Raw genomic sequence first — 17,305 nt, 5'->3', positions numbered from 1 at the left:
CTTCAGAGCAGAGGATCTTTGCAGCCAGGGTGTGGTGGAGAAGTCAGTACCATGGCAGAGAGAGGAGTTTAGCTCTCTCTTTCCTTTCCACCACACAGTTATGAGGCTCCTCACACTTCCCTCATTCTCACTGTAGGCCCAAGTCCTGCTATGTAGACGAAACACCGTCTCACAATGGGCTTATTTTGGAATTGCCAGTTGCAACAACTGGATTTCATTTATTTGCTCTGTTTTTCCTTAGTGCGCCTAATGGAAAGGAAAGAAGAAACTTAATAATAATATCTTTATTTTACAAGGTTTGTTACTGCTTCCAGAACAGCATGGCTCTTAAAAAAACCTACTGAGTACCTTGTATTCCAGAAATACTTCGTACTATTTGGTTAGTCAATACAGTGGTACCTCGGGTTAAGAACTTAATTCATTCTGGAGGTCCGTTCCTAACCTGAAACTGTTCATAACCTGAGGTACCACTTTAGCTAATGGGGCTTCCCATTGCCACTGCGCCGCCAGAGCACGATTTCTGTTCTCATCCAGAAGCAAAGTTCTTAACCCAAGGTACTATTTCTGGGTTAGCGGGGTTTGTAACCTGAAGCGTCTGTAACCTGAGGTACCACTGTATTATTTATTAGATAACATTAATTATAGCATAATTGCACACCCACACCCCAACATGGATGCTCATGTGTCCTACCATAAAGGGAACATTCCTCATTTGAAGGGCTGGCAGAGTACAGTCCTCTATTTCAAGGGCTACCTGAGCCAAATTTGGTTTAAAGATAAGGAACCATAACAAGGGATAACAGTGGAAAGTAGGTACATAGTCCACACAGTTGGTGAGATGTATTTTCTTTTAAATATAAAGAAAATTACTGTATTTTTTTTTTAAAAATGCATCCATTCATATAAATTAGCACTGCAAATATTGTGCAAATCTGTGTCCCCTTTTCTTATAATGCATAGGTTGCCACTCTGACACATATACACATTCCAAAATAAAATAGAAAAGTACATTGGCTAACTAAAGCTACTCAAAGCCGGATTAAATTTGTTGAGATGCCATCAACAGAGCCTTATGATCTAGCTACCAGCTGCACATGAATGCATGTAATGAAACTGTGACAGGCCCTATTGCTTAACTGCAAAGCAGCACCAGGAAGGGGTGATTTGGAGCAAATAAATAGCAGGGGGAAGGGTGTCTGCTCCTTCACTGGTGCAACTCTATCTGAAGTGCATTTCCCCAGAAGGAAGAAGCCCATCATGGTTTTATTATTTACACATATACATGAAGAATGTGCCATTAAGTATACAGTTGGCTATGATCAAATGTCGAACCTATTCGTATGTTATCAGGTTGCCGTGGTTGCAGCTCCCCTGTGGCTCCATCAGTTCCAGTGATAGCTTTGGTTACCCTTCATCCAAGCATTTGCCATCCACTTCCTGCAAACAGTCAGGTCTGATCTATTGTCCAGCTAAAGGTGTTCACTGATGCCGGGTCAAATCTGACATTTAAGTAGAAGTCAAAAGGCACTTTCCACGTATCTCTTTTTAGAGGAAATAAAGCGATGCGGGGGTCCAGCTGCGGTCAGGTGATTTCTGACTAACCCAGACTGCTTTCTTTACCTGCATAATAAAACAATTTTGACAGGAACAGCACTTAATTGCCAGGCAGAGAGTTATACAAATGGAAGTGTATTGCACACTTTGTTCCGGGGATAGGAGAGAGCAGTTTTTAACTTAGTCTGCGTACACATTACCGCTCACTCTGGTTCCAGTGCACTCTCACCACTGGTGTTCAAAGCCGGGGATATATGACATTCGCCACAATTCCTATATGTCATGTAGTTTCTTGAGAAATACTGCTGTTGGTGTTATTTCCCTCAAACCAGCTTCCATCTGATTTGAAAATGTAAGTCTTGTTCCCTTTGCAGTAAAGCTGAGGGGTGTACATTTGAGACAGCTGTTGCACATGTCAGATGACAGCTTCATAAATTCTAGGGTGGCGGAGTTGCAGGCGTGGGAAAACTAAACAGGTCCCTGTAGTATCTCTAGTGCACACAGCAACACGCAAATGCAACTTGAAATGCTGAGCAGGAAAACAAAGTTGCTGTGCTTTAAGCCACTAATGTACATCTCACTTAACATTAACTAGGCTTCAGTACCTCAGGCAGTAAACCTTAAGGATTTGATTAAAGAGCCTTCAGCCCCAGAAGGCCTTGTGGAGACCGACAGTCTCCCAAAGATATTATTTCATCAGCATGAAACCTATGTAGGGCAGCTCCTCAGCTAAGGATAGGTTTGGGTTACTTACAAGTGGGGTTGCCCAGTGACTGTTTCAGAAATTGAGCCAGGCTCCTGCACCTTTAATATGACTTTCCTGATAAGGCTCCCATACACAAACAGACCAACCTAGCTTCATTGATGGAACTACATAACTACATTGATGGAACTACATAACCCCTGCCCATTGAAAAGTGCCTTAACAGATACAATGGACTGGCACTTCAGACCATTAGCCAGGCCAGTTAGTTTAAGGCAGTATTTGGCTTTGAATGAAAGCCTGAGGGAGTAGGTGTTAGCAGTGTCTCATTCGCATCACAGGCGCAAAGTCCAAATGGGAGCTACCTCCTAAAAGTGACAGGGGCTGTTAACTAGGGCCACTTCTTATGTTTTATTTAACTTCTCACACTAGTCTGGTGATGCTGAAACAAGTCACCTGTATATGTAGGAGTGTGTGTCAGATAAAAAGACCCTTTCCCCATGTCACTGCTAGTTTCACCTCTCCTTGGGGCCAGATAGCATTGTGGCATGGATATGGGGAGTTATGATGTCATCTGCCCCTCCTCCCAAGTGGTATCCCTGCTTCAGACATTACTTCAGCTGTGGGACATAATAATTAAGGACGTCCATTTTATTGTGGTCATACTGCTTCATTTCCAATCAATGCACATTCCGTAACTTCCTGCAGATGTTCTAGGTTTGTTGTCCCATTTTTACTGTGCTATAGGCCCTCTGGATAGCAATAATGTAGTAGCATTGGGAAAGTATTGCAGAACTAATAAAGTATGGCAGAGCTAATAAAGAGGAATAATAAAGAGTGGCTGGGGAAACCCAGCCAGATGGGTGGGGTATAAATAAAATAGTAACAACAACAACAACAATATCTGACACTAATTCACATGTTGCGAAATATGCCCACAATAAAACATTGGCCTGGAGGGAACCACAGAAACAGTAACCACACCAATTAGGTACCGTAATTTAAGAATTGGTCCTTTGAGAGCAGGCAGGATGTTCAGTGTCTTTGAACTATTTGAGTGCCTGGCCAGGTATATGTTCTTAAGGATGTTGCTATGATCCTAAACATTTCCTCTCACCATCCCCCACCCAATCTACACCTCTGTATTGGCCTGAGCTACTATTGACAGAAAGCTAGTGCTGGAGTCTGTTCTACGTGGATGTCATATGACCTCAGCACATCACAATCTCTCTTTTTGTCACATGTGCACACACACACACGCATTCTGCAACAATGAAGCAATCATTTCTATATGCCTTCAGGAAATTATGCAAAAGACCTTAGCAACTCTGTGGCAAAGCAGAAACACTGAGGATACCAGATGCAGAGATGTGTCATTTTCATTTCGCTGACAGAGGAGCTGGCAGTCCTGTGACCTCCCCATGCCAAAGATGAGCTCCTGCCAAGTTTGAGCCAGTTCTGACCCTACCCCCAAAAAAACCCATGCAGGCAGTTTCCCCAACACACAAAGGTCTAGTTTGCTTGCTTAAGACAGCCCCTGGAATGAATCTACCCCCCTTTCCTTTTTTATTTAACGCCCGCCCTCTCATTTTTCCACATTCTCCAGCCTGTTTTGGCGTGTTGCTCCCTCTTTTTACAAAAGCCTTTCCCTTCAGGATTTCTGCGGTCCCAGAGCAGCTGGATTTTAGGACCTGGGCAGCTGCTGTTGCCTGGCAATGAGCTATGTTGCTCCCCCCTTTTCTGGCCTTTCTCTGCATTCCTGCCTTGCAGCTGAGCGCCCAGCCAGCCGTGACTTCTCTCAGCTATATCTTTATCACAGACAGCCAGGCCAAGGAAGCCCCCGCTGAGCCCCTGAGCGTGCCTGCTGCCCTGCTCTCCTAGGCCTGGTCCTGATCCTCATCCGGAGCCCATTCCCTAACTATGAACTCTCCTTGCTCAGCTGTCCTGCTAGGGGATTCAGCTGCCTTTGCTGCTGCCCTCAGGACTCTCATCAACAACCCACAGTTCAGGTGAGCCAGCTGGAAGACCCAGCTAAGAGAGCCTGGGGATCAAGGTGGAGCTGGGAGTGAAGGCCGCAACAGGGAGGTAAACTGGAGAGCAGGTTTTAAGTTAGCTCTGCCAGGCTGTTGAGCTGGGAAGATTCATAATATTGGGTCACTGTGAAGAGAAGAAACAGACCGCACCCTGCTCCACTATCTGCCAATCTCTCTTGCAGATTTGGCTCGTGACTGTTAGGGAAGGGTTACATGTTTGTAAGCAGTACAGAAATACTGTGGTGAATGATACCACATATGATGGTGTTATCTTGGATCCTCTGCTTTTAGGGATCATGAAAAGTGGGAGGGGATATCTGAAAAAGGTTTTAAAATTATCAAAGAAAGGAAAATTATCCTCTCACCCAGGTTCAAATAATCTGATGAGATATTTTTTGTATGCATTATTGGGGGGGGGGGGAGGTTGGAACAGTTTTTTTTTTAATCACAGTTGTAAATTTTTTAGTGATAAGTCTATTGCTTTATCTTTTTGTAAACTGCTCTGATGGTTTTTTCTACAATCAAGTGGTATATTTTGTGTGTGAAATAAATAAGCAGATTAGAATACAAAATATGTTATTAAGGCCTGGGTCAGCTGTTCCTATGAGCTTTTCTGTTGTTGTTTTTTCATGTGGAGATGATAGTAAAGGTGAAACCATATATACCAGAAGCACAGCATGAGTGATTGGCTGTGCATTATTGTGTCAGCTGGAAATGCTTTGGCTACCCAAAATATCATACAATACAGCCTTTACTTCACCAGTTTGATGCCCTCTAGATGTTTTGACCGTCAACTCCTATCACCCCCAGCCTGCTTGCAGTTCAGAACAACTGGAAGGTGCCAGGTTGACAAAACTGGTTCAATTGATGGGCACAGCAGAGCAATCCTACAAGGGGTTGGGGATGTATGGAGTGGCAGATTCCTACCTTTCATCCATTGCCCTGCCCAAGGTAAGGGCCCTGTCCATGCTAGGATCCCCATCATGGCACCATAGCACTCCACATTGGGTCTTTACACCTTGTTATCTGCCTCTTTCTGAGTCACAGCTTTGCCTTCTGTATAACACCAGAATCTATCTTTCATAAACAAGGGGGAGAAACACTGGTGTAGCCTTGAGCACAATTTACAGGCCAGGCCAGTGGCCAGTCCACACCAACATCTTGCTTTCAACAAATGTGGGATTATTTTGGCAACATGCTGCATGTCCTGCTGACCACTCTGATTAACAATAGTGTTGCTAGGTACTTAATGGGTCACGAAACAGATCAGCAACAACCTTGCATGAATATTATAGGGTACCTTTAGACAAATGAAGCTGGTAGGTGGCTCAGGTCTAACCATCGCTGCACTTAGATGCACATCCTGCATATTAAAAAGGCGGACCCTGCACAAAAGGACAGGAGATATGGGGGCCCGTACAAAAGACTCAGGGCTTCAGCCCCCTGTACCAAGAATGCCTTTGCTGTTTAACATCCACTGGATTTTCTGTGTTAATACTGATACTTGTTAGGTAATAGTTATTGAAGAGATGCATTATAAGCATCCTCTCCAAAGATGCTATCCTCTTGAGTGAAGTACTACTTACCGGGAACTTGGTACTTAAAAAGGTTCCATGTAATAGCTCTTAACTGCACGGAGAGCCTGTTATCTCTTGATTCCTGTTATGCAGTGCCTGAGCACACTCCCATTTCCCCAGTGGCGTAGTGTGGGTTGTCAGCACCCGGGGCAAGGCAAGTAATTTGCGCCCCCTAACCCGTGGATTTGCGCCCCCTAACCCTAACCCCCAGATGTTGTGCCTGGTGTGGCCGGCCCCCCCTGCACCCCCACGCTACGCTACTGCATTTCCCGACAGTGATGACTGGCCCTTCACAACCCGCTCCCGATCTATGTTTAGAGGTGCTACATCAGTGATGGCCAAACTTGGTCCTCCAGCTCTTTTTGAGACTACAACTCCCACCATCCCTAGCTAACAGGACCAGTGGTCAGGGATGATGGGAATTGTAGTCCCAAAAACGACTGGAGAGCCAAGTTTGGCCATCACTGTGCAACATGGACAACAACATTTTGAAACAATTAGCTGCTTTCACCTGTTTTATTGATAAAATTGAGCTTCTGTGTATATGTCATGTTACCCCATCTATGCCTCAGATGATGGGCCCAGGACTGAAGCTAGGCTTCTCTCAAAGGATTCTCAGCCCTACTTCCTTGATTGCTTACTTGATATTGCATACAACATGAGATGGGCATTAAACCTGTGAAAAATTGGAGCTTCAGTTTGTGCTAATGTCCTAATCTGTGAATGCTCTTCAGTCAGTGCTAATGCCCTAATCTGTTAATGCTGCTTGAGTAAAAGTTTGAGGATCAATGCATTAATTAGTTTCTTAGTATTACTTCATACGTTTAATTCAGCTTAGAACCGATAATCATTTTTTGTCCTCCAAGCCATCGGAAATGGCTGATACTTAAGCAGAATTTGAGGTGGAGATTTCCCTCCTTATTCAATGTGGGATGCCTTGCTTTTTGGAAATATCAAGATGTGTTTTTCTAAATGCTTTCCCTATCCGAATTGTGCTACTGGTACAGTGGTCACATTGCATGATTTTCATCTGTAATAAACAGGATATTTTCCTATTACAATATCTAATTTAGAGGATTGCATCGAGGATTGCATGGGACAAGTGAAGATTCTTTTCCCATGAAGAATTTGGTTAGGATATAAGCGATTTTTCTAGGGGCTTACCATACAGAATTGCATTATGTGGTTACTGAATATAGAGGAGCCTGCCTCTACATTCTAGATGAAATTTCAGTTTTTATCAGTTTCTCATTTTTTCATACTTAATTTCAATCCATCATATTTCTGCATCACTTTGATATTTTTTTTAAAAGTCCCCCAAATTTGCAAGGAGATTTTAAGCAGATTGTATTTGTACATTGCAGTAGTGTTGATGAAGAGCTATCCCAACTGCATGTGAGGAGACCATTTTATTCCTCCACTGAGGGTCTTTCTAGAGAGATGGTTTGTTTGGTTTTGCACAGTGTTGATTCCTATTTGTTCCTTGGGGATGCAGAGCCATTACAGTATTGAATGGATACTGCATTTTCCTAGCTGTCAAACTATATTTTGTTGTCATTGAAAAGAATGATATTTTCTCCTCACCTGTTAACATGTCCACTGTGAATGAGAGTGCTGAATGGAATGTGCTCATGGCCAAGGGGGGAGGCAAGGACGGGCAGCTGCCTCCCATAATCAATAGAAATACATAGCAAACTGGGGTTCTGCCCCCTAACAAAAGGCCTGCCCCCCCCAACAACGCTGGCTACGCCCATGAATGTGCTTGTGTGAATATTCCAGCCTCCTATGATCATGGTGTATCATTATTATTACAATAACAATATCATCACCAATCATTATAACAAAAATTATACTAGTGCAATATCTTCTTTAGAGGCGTAATGCTTCCCACTAACAAAAAGACATTTAACAGAAGGCTGCCTCCTTTGGTCTACAGTAGTGGATGCTATTTTGTGGTACTTTCACTTTATATTGATTTAGTTTACACTCCATCTTCAACAATGGAACATGTGTGTCCCCTGCTTTTACTTTCAGGTGTTGGTGTCCCCCTGCCCTCCTGCAGCAAGGCATGATATTATTCAACTGGTGCTAGCTCGGGGCTGGGAAAAGCCCAGGGAAAGTGCAGCTTATTTAGCAACTGATACTTTCTATAATATGTTACTGCGGCTGTTTGCGTTGGTGTAGTTAGCAACTGAGATGATTGTTTTGTTTCAGAGGAATTGACATTTTACGAACAGGTGTGAGTAAAAAATGCAGATTAGTTTTCTGGTACATAGAGGTCAGCGAGAAAGCCGCTAAGGTAATGGAAAATGAAGTGAAGTGAAGTCAATTACAGAACAGGCCCTGTGGCTGTGGCTACCTGGGTTTACATACCCGTGTACTGTAATGTGGCAGGGAAATCTTCCTACATCTGTGCTTCGACTCAAAGCAACTGTAGCAGGCCCTTTCTATAACTCTGGTGCCCTTACATATACAATTGGGCAATTCAACATACTACTTGGAACACAGAAGTAAGCATCAGGTGGCTGCTTTACTTAAGCCCATGTAGATGGCCAAATTATTCCACTTCTACTTCATGCTGATCTGGTCATGTGCAGCCACTTGTGTTAAACTTATTCATCTTTTTTGCCATGCTGTTGCTTCCTGATCCCCTTCAGGCTCCGTGCCCACCCACCCTTCAGAGCACCATCCAGGTCACACTGGGGTGGAGAAAAGCAAGTCAGTCTGTACATTACATGAGCTACATAGATGTGCCTGCATTCCTTAATTTTTTACCCAAATTTCCAGAATGTGCCCCCACCACCTGCAGCTCAAACCCAGCACTGAAGGGGTGGAGTTCTAAGGGGATTTTACCCCCTGGTTTGGTTCTGGATCAGATTAGTCACCCACCCCTGTAATTTGTAGTATTACAGGATATAATAATGGCCACAAACATGGAAGGCTTTAAAAGGAGGTTAAACAAATCCATAGAGGATAAGGCTATCTGTGGCTTGCGGCCATGATTCTGGAGGTGGCATGCCTCTGAATATCAGCACAAATGGGGAGGGTGCTATTACTCTCAGGGCCTGCTTGTGAACTCCCCAGGGCCATCTGTTTAGCCACTGAGAGAGCATGATGATGGATTTGATGGGCCTTCAGCCTGATCCAGCAGGGCTCTTCTGTTGTAACATGTAGTTCGACCCCAGGAAACAATACATGCAGCCCAGATGGTGTATTTACTGAGTTTGCTGAAACTGAGGAGGAACAGCAGGAAATCAAGTGCGCTATTAAAAGGCCCCATTCAAGTGCTTTATGCTTTATTTCTAAAATGAGAACTTTTGAGGTTAATGTCACATCCTCTGTCTGGGAAGCTCTTACTCCATTCTTTCTGTATGGTGACTGGCTTTCTTCATGCAGTGCTGAAGAGAAGGCTCTCTGCTTGATGGATTACTATTACTGCTTCATTTATTCTAGGACTAAATCTGGCACTCAGGTTGCCACCTGTCCCTAGAAAGATGTGATTGTCCTTTCTTTGGGGGGGGGGAGAAATGTGTTCCCTGTCCTCTTCGGACTTCAAACAGGACACCTTTTTCATGTATTCAAGCACATCCTGGTCCTCCTCAATGTGGGCAGAGGTGGGTCCGATGGGAGCAGGTGAGCGAGAGCCTGAGTGGGAGTTTGTGCAAGCAGAAGGTGGGTCCATGAGGAGGAGAGCTGAGAGCAAGTGTTATTGCTTGACACAGGCAGAGGGTGGGGCGGCACTGGGTGGAGCAGTTCAAGAGAGAGTTTTTGTGTGGGCAGAGGGTAGGTGTTTGCAGCGCACGGGTCTTATAGCCCAGTCCGGAGGGCTTATGATGAAAAAGTGGTGGGCATGGAAGGGCTTCAGCACCAGCTGCTCTACAGCTGATCAAAGAAAGGGGGATGCTGCTGAACATGTAGTTTGTTGGTCTACTGCAAATTTTCTTTGAGCACAGGCCAGCTTAACTCTGCAAGATGGTTCTCAATGGGGAGTGTAGCTGGAGAAAGGGGAGAGCAGGGCAGGGCGTTGAGAGGTGTGCATGGTAAACTCATTGCCTGTTTTCCCACAGTGATGTGACATTTCTGGTAGGCAGAGAGCAGAAGGAAATCTTTGCCCATCGCTGCCTCCTCACTTCCCGCTGCCAGGCACTCCATGCAATGTTAAGCCAGCCCCAGGAGATGCAAGCCCCACTGATCCTGAGCCACGTGCAGCCAGAGGTGTTCCTCGCAGTCATTGAGTATCTGTACACCAATAATGTCACCCTCAACAACAACATTGTAAGTATGACTTGTATTAGTACAGGCTTGGCTTGCAGTGAAGTGAGTAAATGGAGAATGGCTTAAAATTAGTAAATGGTATTATTAATGTGCTTATGAGAAAACACAAACCTTTTAAGTCACCCTTGCAGATCAATTAAAAAATGTTACCAACACGAGTCTTGACAGATAATAATAGGTCCTCCCCGCAACCTTTTCCATTGTGTGTCTGATTTTTACTGCTGGTCCTGTTTGCAGATTCAGTGTACACAATTTTAAATCATGGGTACTGTACATATATATTTCTCTATAAAAAGTAACCCACACAGTCTATTGTTGTTAAAAAGCAAAGATGGATGATGTTTTCATCCATAAGATGATGATGATTGAAGTAAGTCACTTCTGCTTATTATGCGCTATATTTATAATGGCAATCTGGTAAAACAGATATGTTAGTGATTATGCTGATAATGGAGAGAGAGAGAGAGAGAGAGAGAGAGAGAGAGAGAGGCCCTGCTCATAGCAATCTATTCACCTGAAAAGAATCAATATGCACCCCACATACGTACTTAATCTCAAGGCTACTCTAAACCACAGAAAGGGCAGCAACCACCCTGGTATAATGCAGCTGTTGCTTGGTTGAATGTGCTAAGACTCAGTTCTAGTAAAACAGTAGTGATATTTGAAAGCTGAGTAGCATCAGTGTCTTAGTATTGGATTTGTTCCATCCTCTGCCGCATTGCCCTGTGTCTAGCATCCCTGTCTTGTATCACAGAGCCAGTGCTTTGAGCTCTGAAAATCCTGTCTCTTTTCACTGCAGAAGATCTAGAAATTGGGAGAGGATGTGGGCTGGGTGTCTGTGCAAGAATGCTGACTTAATCAACCACCATTAGCAGCTTCCACATACGGTAATTGGGTTGTTACTTAGGTTTTTCTTAATTTAAAAGCTGTTGAATCAGATCTGTGCATCTCCTAGTGATTTCAGACTGCAGCCAAGTAAGGCAATGAAATTACTTGTGAGTCAGTGCAGTAGTTTCAAGATTATGTTTAGCACCTAAAATGGAGCAGCAAGCTCATAAAATGGAGGCTTTTTTACTGGCAGAGATGAGGGAAAGTCGCTGATGAGCACCACAAAATCCAATTCTCTCCATCAATGTCATATGTGTGGCACATCCTCTTTTTAGCTAACCCTTCTCTATTTTACGTTTTATTTTTAACAAATGTTTAGGATAGGGGCTCTCTTGTTCACTTGTGCAGTGATTGTAGAATACAGATAATTTGGTCTGTGCCTTTTCCCCATTGTGCATGAGCAAGCAGGGAAGACCACATTTTTCTCTTACTGATTCAGGGACCTTTTCTTTTTTGGAAAGTTCCATCTGGATGAAGCTGTTTATTTGGATGAGGGTGGATGGAGCTGTGGCCCTCCACCATCTCTGACCGTAGAATATGTGGACTGGGTCTGATTGGAATTGGGAGTCCAACAACATCTGCAGGGTCCCCTGCCCTGATCTAGATTCACATAATTCTGTTCTGGGCTTGGTTTGGGGAAAGAAATTGCTGTCATCATGCTGGTCGAAAGTTTCAGTTTTGATCTGTAGATATATTATTCTAGCCTTGTTTTATATCAACCACTGTGGAAATATTCCTTCAGTAAGGGCGGTATATAAATATTGTAAACCAATCAATATATTGTCATAGGAAGAAAGGGGCAACCTTAAGATTTGGAAAAACTTCCTTCTCTGTTAATCAGCAGATAGCTGTTGTTCAGGTTTTACATATGCCTGCAGTATTGGCAGCATCTCACTCCTGTGACTCAGCTTCCCTGTCAGGAGCTGCCTCCAGGGAAGGTTGAATTCCAGCCCTGTCATCATAAAAGGACATAGTAGATGGTGTATTTGACATCTCGTTGCCTCCCTCTGTCATTCCCTACTGTGAATGATTAGAGACTGAGTTTGTACCACCCAAACACATTCAAAATCAAATTCAAATAGCTTTGGTTATTTTATGTAAGAATAAAAGTAAAGGGACCCCTGACTATTAGGTCCAGTCACGGACGACTCTGGGGTTCCGGCGCTCATCTCACTTTACTGGCTTCCGGGTCATGTGGCCAGCATGACTAAGCCGCTTCTGGCAAAACCAGAGCAGTGCACAGAAATGCCATTTACCTTCCCACTGGAGCGATACCTATTTATCTAATTGCACTTTGACATGCTTTCGAACTGCTAGGTGGGCAGGAGCTGGGACCGAGCAATGGGAGCTCACCCTGTCGTGGGGATTCGAACCGCCGACCTTCTGATCGGCAAGCCCTAGGCTCAGTTGGAGATGGGGAGAGAAATAAAGAGACATAAAAATGTTGCCCTCCCCCAGTTTTTCAATTACACCAATCTGTCCCACCCCACCCCCTCCAAAAAAGGAAAATATTGCAATCAGTGCTATTTTCTGGAAAAAGAGATGCTGGAACTGAGTTCCGGTGAGTTCTGGCTGAAAAAGCCCTGGTTGCTATATTGGTCGATAAAATGTTTTCTCTTATTCTCTCTCACACATTTCAGGACATTGCTTTCATTCTTTGGAATTTTTAGCAGCCACACCCAGCAGCATGAGAAGGGCTGGATGTTTCATGGGCTAGGAAGAACATTATACGCACTCCTTAATGCCCAGTAGAAATTCCAGGAGAGATATAACATCTATCCAGGATGGGGGCAGAGGGGGAGCAAGCTCTAGTAGACAAGCCTAGATTCTAGGGTTTAAGGGCTTAATTTGTTCTTAATCTGTAGAAATGTGATGATTATGAACCCAAAAAGGGGCTGCCAACTGAAGAGTCCACAATGGTGAGAAGAAAATGTAGGGAAATAGGATTTTGAAAAGAGGGAACTACAAACTCGTGTGTGTGTGTGTGCGCGCGCACACACACACGTGCCATTAAAATGAATATATTGGCTAGGATGCTGTTTTTATTCCAATCAATCCCAATTGTAAACAATTTAAGCTACTTCAAAGAATGGAAAAAGATATCTCTAAATATATCTGGCGGGGGGAAAGCCAAGAATTAAACATAAAATAATGATAGATACAAAAGAAAGAGGAGGCTTTTGCCAGATTTGCAAATGTATTATGAGGCAGCTTGTTTGTGTTGGTTAAAAGAATGGATTATATTGGACAATGCAGACATCTTAGATCAGGGGTCAGCAAACCTTTTCAGGGGGCTGGTCCACTGTCCCTCAGACCTTCTGGGGGGCCAGACTATATTTTTTTTGGGGGGGGATAATGAATTCCTATGCCCCACAAATAACCCAGAGATGCATTTTAAATAAAAGCACACATTCTACTCATGTAAAAACACCAGGCAGGCCCCACAAATAACCCAGAGATGCATATTAAATAAAAGGACACCTAATCTTGTAAAAACACGCTGATTCCCGGACCGTCTGTGGGCTGGATTTAGAAGGTGATTGGGCTGGATCCGACCCCTGGGCCTTAGTTTGCCTACCCATGTCTTAGATCTAGAGGGTCATGGCTTAACATTCGACTGGCATGCGTGTCTCTGGTATGGGAAGGCTAAAACCTACAACAGTTTTATGAAGCACATCCTTAGGAAGAATCTGTATAGAATCAGGGAGAAATATAAAAATCTGCTGGAAAGAAAAACACCTTTATGGCCATTGAGGCAATTACAACTAAGAGAGTTGATATGGACAGACAATGGGCGATTTACAGGGAACTGGTGAATTTTACAGCGGGGGGGACGACCCAAACTGAATTCAATGGGAAACTTTAGAAGCTAAGTTATGGTTTGGTTGCAGTATCACCAGATATACGACATGTTTAAATTAGAAAGAATGGATTTCTGGACCAAAGCTCACAATCTGAAAAACAACTCTTAGAAAATAAGGAGAAACTTCTGTCTAAAATGTATTTTTTTTTTTATTAGAATGGGAAACAAAAGACGAGCTTGTTAAAGCTTCAAATACACACTGGGCAATAAATATTGGACACAATATAGATCATAACCTCTGGGAGAAACTTTGGAAAAGCATATTTTTGTGGCACGAGTGCTGGAGGGTGGAGGGTAGTAAGGCAAAGTCCCATCGTGTGAGCAGCAGTCTAATTGTGCAAGTCAAATTTTGCCCATAGAAACTTTACAGAAAACTGAAGGGCAAAAGACCGAGAAAATCAGGATGGATTCAGACACGTGCCATTATTGCCTATAGAACAGAGAGCATTAAGTACCGAGAGCGTGCATTAATCACTCCTTTGTTTTGACTGTAGGCCCTGGAGGTCCTGACTTCATCCATAGAGTATGGGCTGGATGACCTCAGAAAGGTAAGCACTATGCTTTGTGTCACTTAAGTTGATTCTCCACGAGATGTATTTGTAATGTAATTACTTCTGCTTGCATATTACAGGGTGAGGGATGTAGGAGTTTTTGCTCAATGACACAGCCTCTGGGATGCAGCAGGGCATGTTATTGGCTGCTTTAAAATAGCCTGCTGGTAATTGAACCCAGATTCCCCTAACCCTTATCAGTGGATCCCACACAGACATGCCTTCCATTGTGTGCTCTCTTTCACAATGAAAGCAGAATCCCACAACTGTGGGTGCTAGAAGGCCAGATCCATACAGTGTCCTCTGTCTGTATCCAAACCTGGCAATGTTAAACTTTGGACTGCCCCACCCCAATCTGCTTTTTGGATGCATTACTTCACTTCAAAATGTGGTGAGCAGCCCATATTTGGAGTTCCTTCCTGACCATTCTGTTGAGCAAGGGCTCTGGACTCTGTCCCCAAATCCTCTTCTGATGATGCCACTGATATAAACTCGGGGAAGTATTTCACCTTTCTAGCGTCTTCCTGTCTATGATGGTGGTGGTGGTGGGGAGGTAAATCAATGATAGTTTGTAAATGAAAGATGGAAAGAAAAATGCTTGCTATGGGCAGTTACTACTAAGCTGATTTGACTGAATTGGAATCCCTGTCCCTTCAACTCCTACAGTTTAGTGGGCAGAAATGTTGGATTCAATGACTGACCTTACGTTGGGCCTACCTTAGATGTTTATTTTCCACTAGCTAGTGCCTTCTAGCAGCCGCCTACAGAAACTCAAGCATCTGTGTTACATTACGTCTTGATTTCACTGTTGTGGTTGGGGAGGAGGCGGGAAACCTTTCTTCTTGGTTCTTTCTCACTTGTTTCAGAGGAACCTTAGCTAGAGAAATTGTGAGGGGAATAGAGGTAGGGAAGCCCCATGACAAAGCTTGCAAAACAGAAACTCTCTGCTTTTAGGAACAAAGAACTTGCCTTATCTTTAAATTACAGGAGACATGGAAGCAGAATGCACTGGCAGTGTTCAGGTTCACACCAGCCATGAAAGAAAATACACCATGCCAGTACTGTCAGCAAAGCAGCCTTACATCGGCAGATTCCTGCTAGCCCAGGAGCTGCCAAACACTGTAAAACTCTGTTCTAATGACTCCAGTAAAATCCGCCTTATTCAGGAAAATCTAATCTGGACAGCTCCTGATTCTGACTGGACTTTGTGTCCATTTTGGACAACTTCCAGGTCCCCTCCAGTTGTCCTGCTTGGGAGCATCTTCCTGCCAAACTGATAACTAGATTTTCCTATTGCTGATTCAGGGTGATTTCGTGTGTTTGCACAAGTCTTCATAATGGTGCATCTGGACAGTGGAGGCCAGTTCATCAGGGCAAATATGCCATTCCCCCAACAATCTCTACTTGCCCTCAGACAGCCCTCAAATGCCTGCCTTCTTAATTACATCCCCTCCAGGGGGTTGTCTTGGCTAAGGGCTTCCTCAGTTTTGGCTTACAGAACTCAGCAGGGAATAAGATTGGAACAGAAACAGAATTAGTTGGCTCTTCCTGCCATTGGCTCTGGCTCCATCTACTGATGGTCTCCCTGTCTTCCATCCTGCTAGTCCCAGTGGGCATAGCCACCACTGCAGCTCAGCTGGTATTTTTTGTATGCAAACTGTTACTGGTTTTTGCTGAAGAATCAGATACTGTATGGGCACATTGCACTGCTTGACCCTGCCAACTTTTTGATCCACGTTCTGTGTTTTTTCCCTGTTGTAAAGCCTGTAATTTGTTAAAGACCTACCCCATCTTGGCCTGCACAGGTTGGTTCCTTCTACATCTGCATCACATCAGGATGTTGGTGCCAGTGCAGTCCCTGATTGGTGTGGTGTGGTGGTGTTTCCAGGGATGCTGATAGCATGTGCATCATTTTAGTCTTTTCTGGCTCTGAGTTTTTCCCTTTCCTCCCTGTCTGAGCACACAATGGATACAATGGCTGTTCGACTGGCATTGCAGCCATGTGTCCCCAGTCCTAGCATAATGTGAGTTTAGGATTGCTTTGTGATAGTAACTTTTTAAATAATTAAACAAAAGCACTCAAAGCAAGCTGACATTATGCACACCACTGTTGGCACTGCTTACACTGAAACGTGGGACTCCAGGGTCATGACACTCCCCAGCTGTGCAGGATGCTGAGTCAGAGGCTATAGGGTCACATGCTGGGAGCCAGACCAGGTGGGTGCTGCTCCTGGGCCCAAGGAACTGAGTGCCTCCTATGCTCCCTCGCCAGTTCACTGGTGCAGGGTGTGCATGAGGTACTATGGGGTGCAGGAAAAGTGTGTTTCTTCAGGTGAGAGGTGACTCCTTAAAGAGACCCTAGTTCTCCTAAAGGGGGCAGAGCTTAGAAGAGGTGGATGGGAAGCCGAGGTCAACATGGCCCCAGTTCTTCCAATCCTTGTTGGAGCAAGTTACTCACTAGGAGCTCTCTTTGCTACCTTGTCCTGTGGGTGCATTTGCAGGGCAGGGAGTTAGAGGGGACACTGTTCGGGATGTGTAAAGTATATAGAACAATTTGAATCATAATGGAGGAGGCATCTTTTATGACATTCTCTGCCATCACAATCCATTTGTATATTTGTTATCATTGGATATGTACCGTAGTTTTCGCTCCAAAACACGCACTTTTTTGCTCCTAGAAAGTAAGGGAAAATGCCTGTGCGTGTTAAGGAGCGAATGCACGGATCGGAGCCATGGCTGCCGTCAGTCAAGCAAAGCGGGAGCCGCTTACACACTCTACGAGGCTCTCGCTTTGCTTGCTTTAAAGAGACCTGGAGCCGGGGAGGAGGGAGGGAAGGAGAGCCATGGCAGCAAAGCGGGCA

At 44.2% G+C, this 17,305-nt stretch overlaps 1 protein-coding gene across 1 annotated transcript in view; it reads left to right on the top strand.

The window, feature by feature from the left end:
- The first annotated feature begins 3,802 nt into the window (after positions 1-3,802).
- Positions 3,803-17,305, top strand: part of BTBD19 (BTB domain containing 19) — a 51,550-nt gene continuing 38,047 nt past the window's right edge. Inside the window, exons 1-3 of the mRNA XM_083742546.1 lie at positions 3,803-4,266; positions 9,935-10,142; positions 14,388-14,441. Coding sequence (XP_083598672.1) covers positions 4,178-4,266; positions 9,935-10,142; positions 14,388-14,441 — 351 coding nt within the window. The 5' untranslated portion in view covers positions 3,803-4,177. The remainder of the gene's footprint in view (positions 4,267-9,934; positions 10,143-14,387; positions 14,442-17,305) is intronic.

Source organism: Podarcis gaigeae (assembly GCF_964106915.1).
Source record: "Podarcis gaigeae genome assembly, chromosome: 6".
NCBI classification, from domain to species: domain Eukaryota; kingdom Metazoa; phylum Chordata; class Lepidosauria; order Squamata; family Lacertidae; genus Podarcis; species Podarcis gaigeae.
This window is presented reverse-complemented; position numbering and strand designations above follow the sequence as displayed.